Source organism: Entelurus aequoreus, linkage group LG11, assembly GCF_033978785.1.
Source record: "Entelurus aequoreus isolate RoL-2023_Sb linkage group LG11, RoL_Eaeq_v1.1, whole genome shotgun sequence".
NCBI classification, from domain to species: Eukaryota; Metazoa; Chordata; class Actinopteri; order Syngnathiformes; family Syngnathidae; genus Entelurus; species Entelurus aequoreus.
Genome location: NC_084741.1, coordinates 67,617,785 through 67,636,662, shown reverse-complemented (window position 1 = coordinate 67,636,662; position 18,878 = coordinate 67,617,785). Strand labels below are relative to the sequence as shown.

General features: G+C 41.0%; 1 protein-coding gene across 2 annotated transcripts in view; it reads right to left on the bottom strand.

Moving 5' to 3' along the window:
* The window catches only part of si:ch73-22o12.1 (nectin-2), a 357,045-nt gene that overhangs the window by 222,088 nt on the left and 116,079 nt on the right, over positions 1-18,878 (bottom strand). For both annotated transcript variants that reach the window (XM_062063882.1, XM_062063883.1), the window contains exons 2-3: positions 9,222-9,331; positions 8,395-8,644 (exon numbers count right to left, since the gene is read on the bottom strand). In XM_062063882.1, the coding sequence (XP_061919866.1) occupies positions 8,395-8,644; positions 9,222-9,331 (360 nt within the window). The remainder of the gene's footprint in view (positions 1-8,394; positions 8,645-9,221; positions 9,332-18,878) is intronic.

The window sequence follows — 18,878 nt, the reverse complement described above, 5'->3', positions numbered from 1 at the left end:
AGCTTCTCAAGTAGAATTATTTCCCATTCTTGCTTGATGTACAGCTTAAGTTGTTCAACAGCCCGGGGTCCCCGTTGTGGTATTTTAGGCTTCATAATGCGCCACACATTTTCAATGGGAGACAGGTCTGGACTACAGGCAGTAGTACCCGCACTCTTTTACTATGAAGCCACGCTGTTGTAACATGTGGCTTGGCATTGTCTTGCTGAAATAAGCAGGGGCGTCAATGATACCGATGCTTGGATGGCAACATACACTACCGTTCAAAACTTTGGGGTCACATTGAAATGTCCTTATTTTTGAAGGAAAAGCACTGTACTTTTCAATGAAGATAACTTTAAACTAGTCTTAACTTTAAAGAAATATACTCTATATATTGCTAATGTGGTAAATGACTATTCTAGCTGCAAATGTCTGCTTTTTGGTGCAATATCTACATAGGTGTATAGAGGCCCATTTCCAGCAACTATCACTCCAGTGTTCTAATGGTACAATGTGTTTACTCATTGGCTCAGAAGGCTAATTGATGATTAGAAAACCCTTGTGCAATCATGTTCACACATCTGAAAACAGTTTAGCTCGTTACAGAAGCTACAAAACTGACCTTTCTTTGAGCAGATTGAGTTTCTGGAACATCACATTTGTGGGGTCAATTAAACGCTCAAAATGGCCAGAAAAAGAGAACTTTCATCTGAAACTCGACAGTCTATTCTTGTTCTTAGAAATGAAGGCTATTCCACAAAATTGTTTGGGTGACCCCAAAATTTTGAATAGTTGCTCCAAACCCTGTATGTACCTTTCAGCATTAATGGCGCCTTCACAGATGTGTAAGTTAGCCATGCCTTGGGCACTAATACACCCCCATACCATCAAAGATGCTGGCTTTTCAACTTTGCGCCTATAACAATCCGGATGGTTATTTTCCTCTTTGTTCCGGAGGACACGACATCCACAGTTTCCAAAAACAATTTGAAATGTGGACTCTTCAGACCACAGAACACTTTTCCACTTTGCATCAGTCCATCTTAGATGAGCTTTGGCCCAGCAAAGCCGGCAGCGTTTCTGGGTGTGGTTGATAAATGGCTTTGGCTTTACATAGTAGAGTTTTAACTTGCACTTACAGATGTAGCGACAAACTGTAGTTACTGACAGTGGTTTTCTGAAGTTTTCCTGAGCCAATGTGGTGATATCCTTTACACACTGATGTCGCTTTTTGATGCAGTACCGCCTGAGGGATCGAAGGTTCGTAACATCATCACTTACATGCAGTGATTTCTCCAGATTCTCTGAACCTTTTGATGATATTACGGACCGAAGATGGTAAATTCCAAAAATTCCATGTAATAACTCGTTGAGAAATGTTGTTCCTAAACTGTTGGACAATTTGCTCACGCATTTGTTCACAAAGTGGTGACCCTCGCCCCATCCTTGTTTGTGAATGACTGAGCATTTCATGGAAGCTGCTTTTATACCCAATCATGACACCCACATGTTCCCAATTAGCCTGTTCACCTGTGGGATGTTCCAAATAAGTGTTTGATGAGCATTCCTCAACTTTCTCAGTCTTTTTTGCCACTTGTGCCAGCTTTTTTTAAACATGTTGCAGGCATCAAATTACAAATGAGCTAATATTTGCACAAATTAAAGTTTTCCAGTTCGAACGTGAAGTATCTTGTCTTTGCAGTTTATTCAATTGAATATAAGTTGAAAAGGATTTCCAAATCATTGTATTCTGTTTTTACTTACGGTTTACACAACATGCCAACTTCACTGGTTTTGGGTTGTGTAAAAATGTTCCATAATACTATTTGTCAACAATTTCTCATAAGGTCTCGCAACAGTGTATTGAAAGAGTGTTGCGGAAATTTGTATGACTTTAAAGTGTTTTTAGTTAGCCCAATGAATCACACCATTTTGAGTGTATGTAGCTTTAATGCTAATGAGCTGTCTGTAAAGGCCTGTCTCAGACAGTGCGTGTATGTCTGTGAGAACTGCTATTCAATGTGTATTTACATAGCCCTAAATCACGAGTGTTTCAAAGGGCTGCACAAGCCACAACGACATCCGCGGCTCAGATCCCACATCCCCTATTGTGCACTGTAACCACTTTCTGCATATAAACTGTAATTCTGCACTTGCTCAACATTATAGATGCTAGGGGCGTAACGATTAATCACTATATTTATATTCCTTAGATTCAACTACATCGAACAGTGCTCTGCAAATTCGTCTTCCGGAAGATAGGTATCCAACATTGTTTTGAAAGGAAATCCATCAATTTTATCGATACTAGAAAAAGGAAAACATTCGATTTAAGAACAGCATACTTTGTATGAAGTTTTCCACTTTTATTGATAAAGACGTTAAATATTATTAACTTTCAGCTACAGCACTATTGCAAAAGCCACAATACAATAAAGTCAGAACACAACTTTAAGCCACAAAAGACGCGACGGACGTAACAGCGCAACAGGTTACGACGACGGACCAACTTCCTGAGCATAGTATATTAGGGGTGCAACGGTTTGTAGAACTTGTCGACAATAAAATTTGTTGCCAACAAATTCCGTGACGTCATTCTTTTTGTATTTCCGGAGGGACGCGAGTCAGTACCGCCACTCGCATTAACATCGCTAGGAAAAAAATATAGAGTGGAAATATTTCCTCATATTTTTGTTAAAAATATGAATACCTTGCCCATTTTGCAAAGCAGATTTTGTTTTTATTATATCTGTGATACAAGAGCATTAAGAGTGGAGGAAGGTCTGACATCTGGAGGATGCGATCTCTAAATCGGTAAGATTGTTGACTTGTACCTTGCTAGCAGGCTAACATGTGAGACGAAGTTGTCGGGAAAAATAGATTAAACCATAGTTTTAGCCGAAGTCCGCCAGCTAAACTTGTCTAAATCAATTCAAGTAGTTTTCAAAGCAGCATCATTTTGCAATGCAATGAAGAAAGGCACAATAACAAATGTCAATCGCATGCGCACAAGCACACACACACACACACACACACACACACACACACACACACACACACACACACACACACACACACACACACACACACACACACACACACACACACACACACACACACACACACACACACACACACACACACACACACACACACACACACACACACACACACACACACACACACACACACACACACACACACACACACACACACACACACACACACACTAAACATTAAGCACCAATGCGGTGGTATCATAAGAGTAAGCATACAATCTATTAGCTAGCTAAAAGGTTAAGAATTAATCAATAATACAATTATAAGCATTGAGTCTATTAGAGTGCTAAAATTGCCAGAAGACAATCAATAAGACATAAGTGTACAGCTTTTTAAACACACAAAATGTTTGTTTGTTTTGTGAGCAAGTTAGTTTTGTTGTTTTATTGTTTGTTGTTATTGCTATTTTAATTGTCCGTTTTTTGTTTTGTTTTGTTTTGACATAAAAAATATACTTATATATAAACATATATATTTAATATATACTATATTATTTCTATGTTAAAAAACAACAGTAAAAGTAGCAGGTAAATCAACTGTTAATTCAACCTGTAGAGATGTTGGTTGCACTATATTTTTGATATTATAATTGTATTATTTTATGTGGATCTTCTGTTAAAATGCTGGTGACTGTACTTTTATTATTTCTGAATACTGAAAATGAGAGCAGAAAAGGTTTCCTCTTGTTAATAAAACCTAAAGTGTTGGTTGCACTTTATTCAAATTGAATGTGAATACATTGGCCATTAATTATTGTTTGCTTGCTTTGTAGCCATAATTATATTAGAATTATACATAATTATACATAACACCCAACTCCAGGTATAAAAGAAAGGGCATCTCTATCCTCCTTCAAAACCGCAATAAAAGTTCACCTCCAGGCAGCTACAACCCTAAACTAACACCCTCCCCGGATTGCTAACAATCAAATGTAAACAATCAAATGCAGATACTTTTTCTTATGCCTTCTGATCTCTCTCTCTCTCTCTCTCTCTCTCCACACCCCTGATTGTAAATAATGTAAATAATTCATTGTGATTATCTTGTGTGATGACTGTATTATGATGATAGTATATATGATAGTATATATCTGTATCATGAATCAATTTAAGTGGACCCCGACTTAAACAAGTTGAAAAACTTATTCGGGTGTTACCATTTAGTGGTCAATTGTACGGAATATGTACTTCACTGTGCAACCTACTAATAAAAGTCTCAATCAATCAATCCTTTACAAGAAAAAACAGGAATATAGGACATTTCATATGCAGTGTTCTGTATCCAGTATTTATTTCCCAGTCACACTGCTTGATTTTTTTTGTGCTAAAAAGTTACTGAATTGATTTCAACTCACTAAATCGTTTCGGATCATGTCGTTCCAAAAAAAAATATTGTTCCCGAATCGTACTGGCAACCACAAATTGTAAATGGAATCGTTAAAACGAATCGTTACACCCCTACATAAAACAATGTAACATTAAGGAGTAGGACAAGAGGACACAAATTATATCAACACTAGCATAGCTATGTGAGCTACAATGCTAACATTACAGTCAACATAATCCAAACACAAATGGTTTGTTAGAACGTGATCAAGAATGTAACAGATGTAGCCTGACGAGCATAATGACAAGCCTTTGCATCATTAGACAGACAGAGGGGGAGGCAGGAACCAGAGGCACTGGCCAAGGTTAGCCCAACTGTTCCATTGCATTAACAAGACGACAATTGATCTGACAATACCACTTATCATAGCAATTAAGCACCGACAGGACACACTTTTAACCTACACACCACCTTTGGGAGAATGGAGAAGCTGCATTTACGAATAGGGTAAGCTAGGATCAATACGGACACCGTGACATGCGAGCAATGGAAGACCGTCTCCATTTGTATGCATGGACCAGATAACCTCTTGGAGTTAAGTGCAAGACCAAACATTACAGCGGTATACAACATTATTGGTTTTGCGACTTGGCCACAGCAATTCAGAATTCAGATCTTAGGCACATTGGACTACAATTGCAGATATACAATAGCGCATGCAGAGCAGAGAATTAGCCACAATGTAATTTTGGTGAGAAATAAGCAGTGTGAGCTGTTTTTTGTTAACAGCAAAGTGCAGAGGAGTAATGCCAATCAAATGAGGATCAATATAAATCCCCCCAAAAACCAATAGGTTTGAGAGTATCTCTGCATTTAACCTTTTGGCGGGAAAATGTCAGTGCTCAATCATTCTGTCCTCTGTGATATTTTGTCATTACAAGCTCTAGATTTGTCCAAAAAGGTCTAAGTACCATCATGCTTTTGGCCTTTTAAACCGATCCTAAACACAAGTAGATCCAACACTGACATAAGTCCCTGAGGGCTTCGATTAGACAGCAAACCTGCAGAAACTAGCTTAGACTGGACTCTCCCTTCTGGTAGGTGGTAATGTACCTACAGTACAGGGGGCTATTGCTGCATTCCCAACAGCTGGGCAGTGGTAAAATTGCATTAATCCCATACAACAATGGTGGTGCCTACTCAAATATTGTACGTTCATTTATAAGCTATATCCATTTTTATTTTGCGACAAAAGACTGTCGTTTAACAGCGCTGATTGTCCATAATTCCAAATTTCATTTGAGACTGCCAAGAAAAGATTAGCTGTGTAGTCAAAGACTGCCGACAGCCGACAAATGATCTATTCGCAAACAAAGCCAATACTAGCTTATCACAGACGTCAGCCATGTTTATTGTTTACGCTTGACTGGAACGTCTTGAGGCTTCCTGCAGCACAAAAAGCGACATCAGTTACAGTACATAACTGATGCAATTAGCTGTGATGTTTCTCAGAAATTCCCAAGTGGTCCGTTAGTAACTTAGTGGTTAAATGTGTAGCTTCTAATATGCAATCGCGTACATTAAAAAAAAAAGAAGAAAAAAAGAGAAACTCTGATACTTTTGGAGGGGGCTGGGCATGGAGGGGTTCATTTGCAACAAAAAAGATAGCCAACCAAAACAAACCGTTTTCATGCATAATCAGAACGGGGGTCAAATATGTGACAAAATTTACACAAAAAGAAATTTACAGAGCACAATTCATACCCTAGGCAGTTCAAAGTGCTCGACGGATGCCTAAAAAATGTAAGTTAAAATTATAATAAAAAGTAATCATTAATTAACGAAAAGCCAAGAGTGCAGGTAAATATTAATTGCACAGCTAAAAATAAGTGGTTTCAGCATGGATTGGAACATTGCCAAATTTGAGGCCGGTATCACGTCGTCAGGAAGACTGTCCCAAAGCATATCCAATACATACTGTCTGGACCACAAGAAAGTGTCCTAAATGTAGATTAGAATCATTATAGGTGCTCTTTAAGAAATACAGGGTTTCCAATTAATGTACTTGATCTTGGTCCAGCGCCATGGCAAAATGAAAGCCGCCACACCTTAAAACTAAGTTTTTTTTTTATTTGAAAACAAATAAATGTAATGTATTGTAGCCTTTTATCCTCCACATTATCTGGACCACAAGAATGTGTCCTAAATGTAGATTAGAATCATTTTAGGTGCTCTTTAAGAAATACATTCATTTATTTTAGACCTATTTTATCTTAGACCTATCTCTAATCTTCCATACATTTCTAAAATATTAGAGAAGGTTGTCTACAGTCAATTGTTGCCCTTCTTAGAGGATAATGGTATCACTGAGTTGTTCCAGTCCGGTTTTAAAGCCCTCCACAGCACAGAGTCAGCGCTTTTAAAAGTTTTTAACGATATCCTCCTGTCAACTGATTCTGGTAAATATGTTGTCTTGGTGCTTTTAGATCTGTCTGCTGCTTTCGACACCGTCGACCACGCCACCTTAATCACTCGTCTTGAGAACTGTGTGGGCATTAAGGGCGCCGCCCTCAACTGGTTCCGGTCGTACCTAACCGACAGGAGTTTTTGTGTAAAAATAGACAGTTTTACGTCTTCCACAGCTCCTTTACCACATGGGGTTCCCCAGGGCTCAATCCTTGCCCCAATCCTATTTGCGCTTTACCTTCTCCCCCTTGGTTCTATTTTTAGGAAGTACGATATTGCATTTCATTTTTATGCCGATGATTGCCAGATTTATTTTCCCATGGCACAAAATAACACGGTTCAACGTCTTACTGACTGCCTGCACGACATCAAAGCCTGGCTTTCAGCTAACTTCCTGAGCCTAAATGAAGACAAAACAGAAGTTATGTTGTTCGGTCCAAGTCGCTCCCCCTGCCCCAACGTTGACCTCGGCACTCTGACCCCGTATCTCAGCGACTGTGTCACAAACCTGGGGGTAAAGTTCGACTCAGATTTTAAATTCGAAAAACAAATCAGCAGCGTTGTACAAAAAAGCTTTGATCAATTACGCCAAATAGCGAAAGTGAAACCGCTTTTATCAGGACATGATCTCGAGAAATTAATCCATGCCTTTATCTCGACTCGTTTAGACTACTGCAATGCCCTGTATATAGGCATTAGCCAGGCCTGCAGCTCGTGCAGAACTCTGCTGCTCGTCTGCTAACACAGACCCGCAGGCGTGAGCACATCACCCCTATATTAGCGTCCCTTCACTGGCTCCCTGTGCGTTACAGAATCAATTTTAAACTCCTTTCATTTGTTTTTAAATGTCTAAACAACCTGGCGCCAACATATCTCTCCGACCTCCTTCAGGCTTACTGCCCCACCCGATCCCTAAGATCAGCCGATCAGCTGCTACTGACAGTCCCGGACACAAGGCTGAAGCTTAGAGGTGACAGAGCTTTCGCTGCTGCTGCTCCCAAGCTCTGGAACGACCTACCTCTGAGTGTTAGACAAGCCTCCTCTCTTCCTGTTTTTAAATCTCTCTTAAAAACATACTTTTATACCATGGCTTTTAACACTGAGTGATATCCATCCTGCAATGGCGCCCCATAATACACCTGCTGTGAACCTGTTTTTATGTTTTTATGTTTTTTATATTGTATTTATTTATTTTTTATCGTGTTCTGTTTGTGTTGTGTTGTGTTTGCTCGGTTCTTGTATTATTTTTAACCTGCCCATTGTACAGCACTTTAGCTACCCCTGTGGTAAATTTTAAATGTGCTTTATAAATAAAGTTGATTTGATTTGATTTGATATTTTGTCTTCCTAGAACAAGAGTCCCTCTTTTATTTAGGGTGGCATTGTAATTCAGGTCAAAATGGTTAAACTATGGTGTGCAAGACTGTTTTACTTCTTCTGTTGGCAGATTGTTTTCATTGTTTTGAAAAATACAGATTTATGGTGTCTCCCAAAAAGGGGTATAGCGAGGGTGGTCTTACACTCAGTATAATAGCAATGAGGAGGATGAAGAAGACTTACACAGCATGATCAGCTGCGTGGTGCCCTGCTTACTGCCACCGGGGTAAGAAGCAAAGTCGCAGATGTACTTCCCCTCGTCAGTCATGTAAACGTCGTCGATCTGGATGGAGGGGCTGGCCATCGTGGGGGGGCTCTGCGTGAAGCGCACCCTGCCCTTGAGAGGCGAGTCGGGGTAGTTTGGACCATGGGACGGGTGCAGCACGGCGATGTTCATCCTCTCTCCTTCTTTGTCCTCGTAGCTCCACGTGACCTGGGTGGAGCACAGATAGGGGGCGCTAGTAAACTTCTTACACTTCCGCGTTGTAACTAATAGGAAAGGCCTCCATTATGCCGTAGAGGCTGCATAGAGAGCACCAAAAATCACAAAAGTGGAGCAGGTATTAATATGGATGGCATTTTCCATTTTCAGGAGCAGCACGCCATCGCCCGGTTTCCCCCTCCCACTCCCTCCAGGCGCCCTCTCAGCTGCTCCGAGAGACTTTCCACTTCATTGAGATGCAACTAAGAAACGTCCCCATTACCATATTCAATCCCCTAAAGCGAAATGAAGCTTAGCATTGTTTGTTTGGCGTAATAAAACATTAAGCCTAAATGTGATAAAAACCTATTACTAGCCTTAGGATTATTTCTCTGGGCCATGATTTGTTAGATTAAGATTTAATGCAGCAAGCAAACAAGGCACTGGTCCTAAAACTGCCTTTTCGATTGACACTTGCGAGCGAGAGAGCCAGGCAACTTTAAATGTTGGCACAGGGAGATGCAATTTGGGCATTTCTATTCAGAGACTTTGCATAACATCACCAACAAAAACATGTACTGTGCCTAACCATTGTGAGCTGGATCCCCGTGGTGTCCGCGAAGGCACAGCGCAGGTTCACCGTCTGACCCGGATACGACAACACCTCCGGCTCCACCTTCACTTGCTGAGCTGACGCCCCTATAAAACACACACAAAAAGAAATAGAAACATTAATTTACGTCGTTACTTTTTGTGCTCAAAGGCAGTGAGGGGATGAGAAAACGGGACCACATAACAAAAGCCTCCTGGTGACAAATGGGTGCAGCACTGAGGTGTCTGCTACAACACACGGACCAGGGCAAGTAGAACAAGAGCCTGCATAACTGTGCCTGCGTGGACACGGAGACAGGCCGAAATAGAAACTAACACAAACACGCGCACACAAAAATGAAGGCAGCTGTACACAAGCCATAAATCATCCAGATGGGATATGCATTTCTATTTCCCCCCACTTGCCGATACCAACGCATTCCTGCGTAACGGCATGGAGTCAAAATAAATACGGTTTTGTTACAGTGCGAGAAACTGAGTGCTGCAGCCTTAGTACGACAATCTGTCAGTGTGTACGTGTGTGTGTGTGTGTGTGTGTGTGCTTGTGTGTAATCCAGGCCTCTGTGAAAATGTAATTACTTGTATGAGTAAGCCGGCATTAAGTATATGTCAGCAAGATGGCACCTGTTTCAAGTAAAAGTGGATTACCTGAAAAACTTTAAATGTCTGTAGCCCAAGCCTACACGTGCCACGGTCTGTGTGTATGTGTGCGCGTGTGTGTGTGTGTGTGTGTGTGTGTTCATGATTACTGTACAATTTTAGAATAGACTTACAGTGGCAACTTGACTTACAAGTGCGCCAACTTACGAGCTGTTTCTCAGCTAATTGCTATGCATTAAAGGGGTCATATATTTAAAAAACGTACTTATTATCTACACAACATGTAATGGTGGTTAAAGTAAAGTGCCAATGATTGTCACACACACATTAGGTGTGGTGAAATGTGTCCTCTGCATTTGACCCATCACCCTTGTTCACCCCCTGGGAGGTGAGGGGAGCAGTGGGCAGCAGCGGTGCCGCGCCCGGGAATCATTTTTGGTGATTTAACCCCCAATTCCAACCCTTGATGCTGAGTGCCAAGCAGGGAGAAAATGGGTCCCATTTTTATAGTCTTTGGTATGACTCATTGGTATGGTTCATTGGTCAAAATGTCTGCTTTGTGTTGCAGTGCCTGGTTTCGGGCTACGGAGCTGACCTGATATTCATTTCATTCAGATTACTTAAGCTCTCCAGTCCTTTCACGCTACCCCAGTAGATTCCTGATGGTTCACCTCCTCTGCTCCACTCACGCTTCCCGCTCCTGTGACTCTGCCATATCTTCCTCTCTCCACACCTTTTGTGTGAGTTTTCCGTTTCTCCACACGTTTCTGTGTGCAGTTGTTTTTCCTCACACCGTGTTGGGGTCGTACTCTGGCGATCGTGACACAACATTTTGCATAGATTATGTTTTACAGACCATCTTCAAGCTGCTTTCTGACCGCCTCTTTAGGAGTTTCTGTTTTGTGGGCGGTCCTATTTGACGTGAATCCACTTCGACAGCGTCTCCTTGCAGTCAGCCATGCGGTCGTTTTTGGCGCTTCTATATAGAATCTACTGTCAGATACGCATTTAAATTATTCGCTACTTTGTATTAGAAACGGCAACGGTGGAGGATGCATGCGCGTGTACGAGCCAGTCTGCCCCACAACAAGACGATAATGTAAAATGAGGAACTCATTGACTACAATGGCGGACTTGCGAAAAGTTTCTCGGAGATACTCGATGACATCACATGTGGGGAAAAACCACACAAATTGGGCAAAAAAAACTTGACGATTTGAATTGATTTAAAAAGAGAGAGAGAGAGACAGACTCAAATTGTGACTACTGTCCTGTGTGTGCGTGGATCTTACATCGATGATGTCGTTCACAACAACACAAGCAGATTAAATGCATTGTGGGTGCAGCTGGGTAGTTTGGTCGGTTTTTCAAGTGGTCGTCTCGACATTGTTTAGTTCAGGACGGGTATGAATGAGCCCATAAACAAATGTACACTACCGTTCAAAAGTTTGGGGTCACATTGAAATGTCCTTATTTTTGAAGGAAAAGCACTGTACACTGTACAACTAGTCTTAACTTTAAAGAAATACACTCTATACATTGCTAATGTGGTAAATGACTATTCTAGGTGCAAATGTCTGGTTTTTGGTGCAATATCTACATAGGTGTATAGAGGCCCATTTCCAGCAACTATCATTTCAGTGTTCTAATGGTACAATGTGTTTGCTCATTGGCTCAGAAGGCTAATTGATGATTAGAAAACCCTTGTGCAATCATGTTCACACATCTGAAAACAGTTTAGTTCGTTACAGAAGCTACAAAACTGACCTTCCTTTGAGCAGATTAAATTTCTGGAGCATCACATTTGTGGGGTCAATTAAACGCTCAAAATGGCCAGAAAAAGAGAACTTTCATCTGAAATTCGACAGTCAATTCTTGTTCTTAGAAATGAAGGCTATTCCACAAAATTGTTTGGGTGACCCCAAACTTTTGAACGGTAGTGTACCTTCTCCCCACAGAGACAGTATTCAGTCACATTTATGTCGAATGTCATGATATTTTGCATTTAACAGCGGATTCCGTTTGGTTTGTTTGTGATTCCTTCCACAGTTATATTAACGTGAAACTGATATGGCCTTAGTTTTTTCGTTAGGCATACTAGCGCTGTGTCACATAAACAGTATAGCAACCATGGTGAGATCCCATTCTTCCAGTTGACATGCTCACTTATATGCTCTCTCATTGGTTTCACGGTTACAAGCGCAGGAATTTGCATGCACAATGTGTGGTCCATTAATAAGTGTTCCCGATTTCAATATTTTTATGATTGTCAATCGTCAAAATTTAAATAGAGATTAAAATGTTCTGCATTGTCCAGGTTTTCTATGCAGACTTGGCAAGGCAGTTAGAGCGCATGATTGCTCGTCTACACCATACTGAAGAAGGAGAAGTCCATTACACCAACAAACTACGTTTAAATAACATCTGAACGGCGGACATTTATCCATGAAAATATGGAGAAGCTGCTGATGGTGTGTTTGAAGCAGCTGGGAGGAGATATCTTAGACGTCGACTCTCCAAGGTAAATGATGTACATTATTAGATTGCTTCATAAAACTACTGTAGTTGCTTGGAGTACATTCTAATGTTTTGTTTCTATGCAAGATTTCTTAACTTAGGCTGCCTCTACACTACAGGATATAACCCACCTAACCTTATCCCTGTCCACACACACACACACAGCCACCGCCGCTCAACATTGGTATGTTGCCGTCCGTGTTGTATCCCAAATAGCTGCAATTGCGCATTTCCTTCTCTTAAGGTATTCATGTGTGATTTCTACAAGCGCCTGTACATGTAGAAGAAAGAGAAACACTGGCATGTCTGGATGATTCGCCTCCATCTTTCTAGTGGTTACCTCCGAGTGGAAACCGGTTGTTATGAAGCTGGCTGTGGCGCGTTCTTTCTGACGTCACGTCCTCTCCGAACTCTGTTTATAAACGATCAATGAGTCCATACAGAGCTTAGAGCCGGAGATTCAAGAAATAGACGGCGCACTTACCCATGAAAAGAAATATCCAAGGAGGGGAACCTTAAACGATGGGTTAGTGTGGCTGACACGGGGTTTAGGCTAAATAGTTATTTGTTTAAGGATTAATGTAGACAGGGCTTTAGAGTGTATTTTTTAAAAGGCATGTTACATGTTGAAATTGTGCACTTTTATGTGGGCCATGCACCAATTTAATTGATTTCAATTATAATACCAGGCGGGTATTTGGCCATCAGATGATACCCTCGCATGTACTGTCTGATGGCTATTAGAGTACCAGCCTAATAGTGTAATAACACTATCCTGTTTACGTATGCAGCCAAATGGGGTATATAGCTAGTGGATGACACCCTTGTAATTACTACCATACTGTTTGATGTGTTGTATGGACTTTGAACAATTTGTATCTACACTTTGTGTAAGTATCTTGCACGTGATTTTAATTGCTCTTTATTATGTAATTGTAATCTTGTTATATATTTTTAATCTTGTTGTGTAATTTAAATTGTGGATGCTAAATGGGTCCAAGGACTAAAGATGAAAATTAGCATGGAGCTAAATGTGGTGCAGCCATCTTTTTAATGTAACTGCACATTGTCCTTTAAAATAAACAAAACAAAACCAACCCAATTAAGCACCTTTGGGGCATATTTAAGCGGAAGGAAGGAAGGTAGTTGAGTGTAAGGTGTCCACCAATGATGTCGTCATGGAGGAGTGAAAGGAGAGTCCAGTATTAACCTGTGCAGCACTAGTTAATTCCATGTGTGGAATAAAAGCCAAAATGTATCCAAAATATTTAAAGGGTTCGTGGGGACACATAGCCTTTCATAGCGTTAACATTTCTACCGTGCCAAAAATTAATCACATCCTCGCACAACCGGTCACGATCGGGAGCTGCCAAGGACCCCTGGTTCCCTCCCGTGCACTGCTGCAACAAGACTTGAGATCGGCCCAGATTCATAAATGAGTTGGCCAACACGGTGTATGACAAGCTTTACACAATCACACATACAATGAAACCAAATGCTCCCTTAAGACAAACATTTACCCGCAAATCTAGTTTAACCTGTTTATGCTGAGCCAAAGCGGCTGTGTTGAAACACACACACACACACACACACACACACACACACACACACACACACACACACACACACACACACACACACACACACACACACACACACACACACACACACACACACACACACACACACACACACACACACACACACACACACACACACACACACAGTAGGAACTCAAACCCATAGGATTAGAGATAAAAGAAAGGGCAGCGCTGTCTTTTGTTTTTGACGAGCAATAACCACCGCACCTTTTCTTCTCCGGGGAGAATTGTGAGATATCAATACGTGAACGAGCGGGGAGGAATGAGTAAAAGAAAAGCGAGGAGGACGACGAAAACAGGGCCTTTCCTAGAATAACAGCTGCTCTCGCAGGACCAGCCCAATTTGCAACCACAAAACAACACCCTCGGAGCCCACAGAGGAACCTTTGGACGAGCAGCAGGCGGCCCGTGGGAAGACAACAAGAGAGGCAGCATTTTTTTCTCTCCAAAGTCCGCCAGCATTCCTGCACTTGAAGTTCTCCTGATAGCTTCATCGTGCAAGCTACTTGACTTGTGATCTTTCGTCAGTCTGGAGCGTTCTGGCAAAGCGGGAGAAGTCTTCGTCCCTCAACTTGAACAAGCCCGACTCGCCGCTGATTAGCTGTGGGAATGGGAGTTGTACTCAAGGAGCGAGCAAAAGGAAGAATGAGACTAGAGCTCTTGATTATATACCTTGATTGGAGGGATTGAACAGGGATCTACACACCAAATGTCATAAAACAAAATGTGAAGTTGTGGTCCTAATTTAGTCAAGTGACGGTAAGGAAATTATTGGATTTATATGGCACTTCATATTTCAAATACCCAAAGTGTCAGACAGATACCCAAAGGAAACATTTGTTTGACGGACTGACGGAACCATGGCTGCCAAGTTACACCAGTGGGCTCTCGGGCCGTCACCAAACATTCCTTCACATTTATGCAGCAGCTTGGGCGACACTGGAGACGAGGTAGCTAAGGTGCCTTGCCCAAAGACACAACAGCAGTGACTGGGCTAGAGAAAAGCTGGATTTGAACAGAGAGCACTTCCGTGTCTGGATCACCTACGCCACACTGCCACGTTATAAACTCTTCTGTACAAATGGGTTGCAGGTGTACATTTTTTTTTCTGGGTGTCGCTCTGCTTGCTAGTGAACTTTTAACCAGTGTTAAAATGATTTTTTAAAAAAGCATGCACAAATGATAAAGATAGTGGAACTTTAAGTTCATTTCGAACATGCATCGCATATTTCCAGTTGTTTCATTACAGCACGTCCGAAAAGGAGTAGGAAGAAACTCAGTTTATTAATCTTTAATTAATCCTACCCCTTTTCATACCAAAAAATTACACCTTTGCCTCACTTTTCATAAGTTTGTCTTTTGATCAAACATTTAGCGGACCCCAAAAAATGAATCATCCGTCAATGTTATTGTACCGCCAAACAGAGGTAGGGAAAAAAAGGATCCATTCTCTGATGCATCATGACTAGAATGTGGGCGATTCATGAAGCGATGGACAAAAATCCAAACATTGATTATTTATCTATGTTAAATTAAGTTTTACAAACGGTTTTAAAATGCGGAATTGATGCTGATATTCTCTGATGCATGAGTATAACTAACCATCGGAAAACCATTAGCTAACATTATTTTAATGGTATGTGTTAAGTTAAAGTACCATTGATAGTCACACACACACTAGGTGTGGTGAAATTACTCTGTGCATTTGACCCATCCCTTTGTTCCATCCCCTGGGAGGTGAGGGGAGCAGTGAGCAGCAGCGGTGGCCGCGCTCGCGAATCATTTCGGTGATTTAACCCCCCATTCCAACCCTTGATGCTGAGTGCCAAGCAGGGAGGTAATGGGTCCCGTTTTTATAGTCTTTGGTATGACTCGGCCGAGGTTTGAACTCACAACCTACCGATCTCAGGGCGGACACTCTTAACTGGGTTAGCGCGGACACACGGTGGAGGGAGGAGTTACAACAGAGCGTAACAAGCCAAGAAGAGGAAACTATCATTTAGAATAATAAATCATGAAGGACAATAACAACACATAGATAGACATCTTTGAGCTGCACGTTCATGGCGCCTGTGGCCAAAGTCTCTGAACATTCTGTGGTCTTAAAGGCACATACATTAAATCAAGGATGCCGGCTTGCCAAGTTGGAATGTTTATCTATTTTTATTCCACTAAGCAGGCTACAACAGTTCTCACTTCTCTAGTTTTCGATGTATATTTCTATGCTGTGTGCACTACATCGACAAACCGTAAATGGGGCATCACTGCATACATCAGTAGTTAAAGGAGGAGCCTTGTAGTGATATTAATAATAATGAAATGTAATGTATTTAGAATATATAATTATATACAATATATTTAAAATACACAATATAAGAATATACAATATAATAATTATTGATTTATAAATAATCCATTTATAATCGAATCGCGGAAGCCCAAACATTCCTATCTCTACTGTCAAATATTGCACATATAGAAACTAGTCAGTGTGCCCATTCTGCAGAATCTTTGTTGATTCAGACTTTGCACTTCTTTTATTGATAACAACTGCAAAATAACTCAACATTGGGCCAAAGAAAGTTTTCACTTTAGTACAGGTGAGAAGTAGTGTTGAGCTGCACGTTCATGGTAACAACATTTTTTTGATACTTTTTGGTACTTTTCTAAATAAAGGGCACCACAAAAGATTGCATTATTGGCTTTATTTTAACAAAAAATCTTACGGTACATTAAACATATGTTTCTTATTGCAAGTTTGTCAAATAAAATAGTGAACATACGAGACAACGTGTCTTATTAGTAAGCAGAGGCTCCTAATTTAGCTGCTGACATATGCAGTAACATTGTCTAATTTTGCATTCTATTATTTTGTCAAAATTATTAAGGACAAGTGGTAGAAAATGAATTATTAATCTACTTGTTCATTTACTGTTAATATCTGCTTACTTTCTCTTTCAACATGTTCTATCTACACTTCTGTTAAAATGTAATAATCACTTATTCTTCTGTTGTTTGGATACTTTACATTAGTTTTGGATGATACCACAAATTTGGGTATCAATCCGATACCAAGTCATTACAGTATCATACATCGGTCATATTCAAAGTCCTCATGTGTCCAGGGACATATTTCCTGAGTTTATAAACATAATATAAAAAAAACAAAAAACGAAAGAAGATGTGATGCCAAAAAATCAACGTAATCATAGTAGTATCGACTAGATACGCTCCTGTACTTGGTATCATTACAGTGAATGCTAGGTGTAGATCCACCAATGGCGTTTGTTTACATTTTGACGCCGGTGAGCTACGGTGTGTAGTGAAGCATGTTTAGCTATTCCTCGTCCTGCAGGGATGATAATTGTAAGAAACTTACTTTATATGTCACCACGGAGGCGAGGATTAGTGATTTAGAAGTAGCTAAAACACTGCCGACTGGGGCTGGACTTTAGCAGCTAACTAGCTAGCCATGTCTTAAAGCACCTCTTCCTGAGGGCGTTTCAGTGTTATAACTTCACCTTTATTGTTAGTTTTTAAGCCAAAATGCATCCGTTCTCCCTTTTCTGTCTACACACATCGTCTGCTTTTAAGTACTCTGTGATTGTGCGCTGCCGAACATGCTCGTCTGATCGTAAACCAGCAATGACAGTAGTGATAGTACCGAACATGATACATTAGTATCACGGTACTATACTAATACCGGTATACCGTACAACCCTAGTGAGAAGTTAAATTTACTACTAAATAAAGACCTACGCATATAACTCATTTGGATTAAAATCCTGTGAAGTTTTAATCCAGTAGCGACCTTTGAGTTCTGTGTAGTTTTGGAGTTTGTGGTGAGGTGGACGTGGACACGATAGACGTTTATCATTTCGGCCATCTTCCGGGTATTGTGGTTGTGTTCATACAATTTTGCCATTGAAGACAATCATCAATTTTTTAACATTTGCCAATCGGTATTGGTCGTCATGTGCTGCATTGCAACACGTTTAAGAATTCATGAGCCCAAACAAAGTTTTTTTCAGGACGCTGTCCACATGTGGCATGAGCAAGCAGCAAAAAGCATGGCCTGTCATTCGGAGGGAATAAGAGAAGAGCCAACACAGGTCAACTCTTGCCTGGGCTCAGCAGGGAGACAGGCTGGCCTTATGAGACGCTACCCAGCCTGAGGGGAAATGAAAATTACACAGAAAGATGGAAGCAAGTCCATCCAAGGTATGGCGTTATCCAAGTGGCGAAGACATTCTTATGCGAGGCAGCCCTTTTTTTTTCCTTTTAAAGAATAACTGCGAGTATAAATATTTAGAGAGTAGTGGTCATATGAAAAAATGGGGGGCGAAGGTGGAGAGGCATGAGGAAGAACTAAGATAATTGGAGAATAAAAAGGAAGTTCAAGGGTAAGAGAACAAAAGCAAAGAATGAATAGAAGGAAAGAAGAAATGCAAAGACGTGTCGCCTCAGCTCTCCTTTAAGACGTCGATAGCTGCCTCTCAAGAGGTCCGTTGAAACAAGCTCCGTCACCTATGCTTATGACGGCTATGCAAACACAAATGCTGATAATGTGGCTGCCCTGATCCTCAGGCGGCTCATGTTGACATTTCCATATTTCCCACTATTGGCCTGTGAAAAGGGAAGTGAACGTAAAGGGGGGAAGAAGGGATGAAAGGGTGTGAGGAGAAAAGCTCTGACGGGAATAGGGAATGAATGAAGGAGCGCTGAATGTGTCGAAGCACGAAGGAGAAGAGGAGGAGGAAAATGTGGACAGGCGGGCGGGAGGGGGCGAGAGACAATGTGATAAACAAGGTTAACAGGAGACTGGCTGGAGGGACAAAAGAGCGACAAATAAGGTGGTGAGGAAGTGGGTGAAAAATGGAGCGAGTCAGAGGCGCCGGGCTAAATGAAAGAGGCTC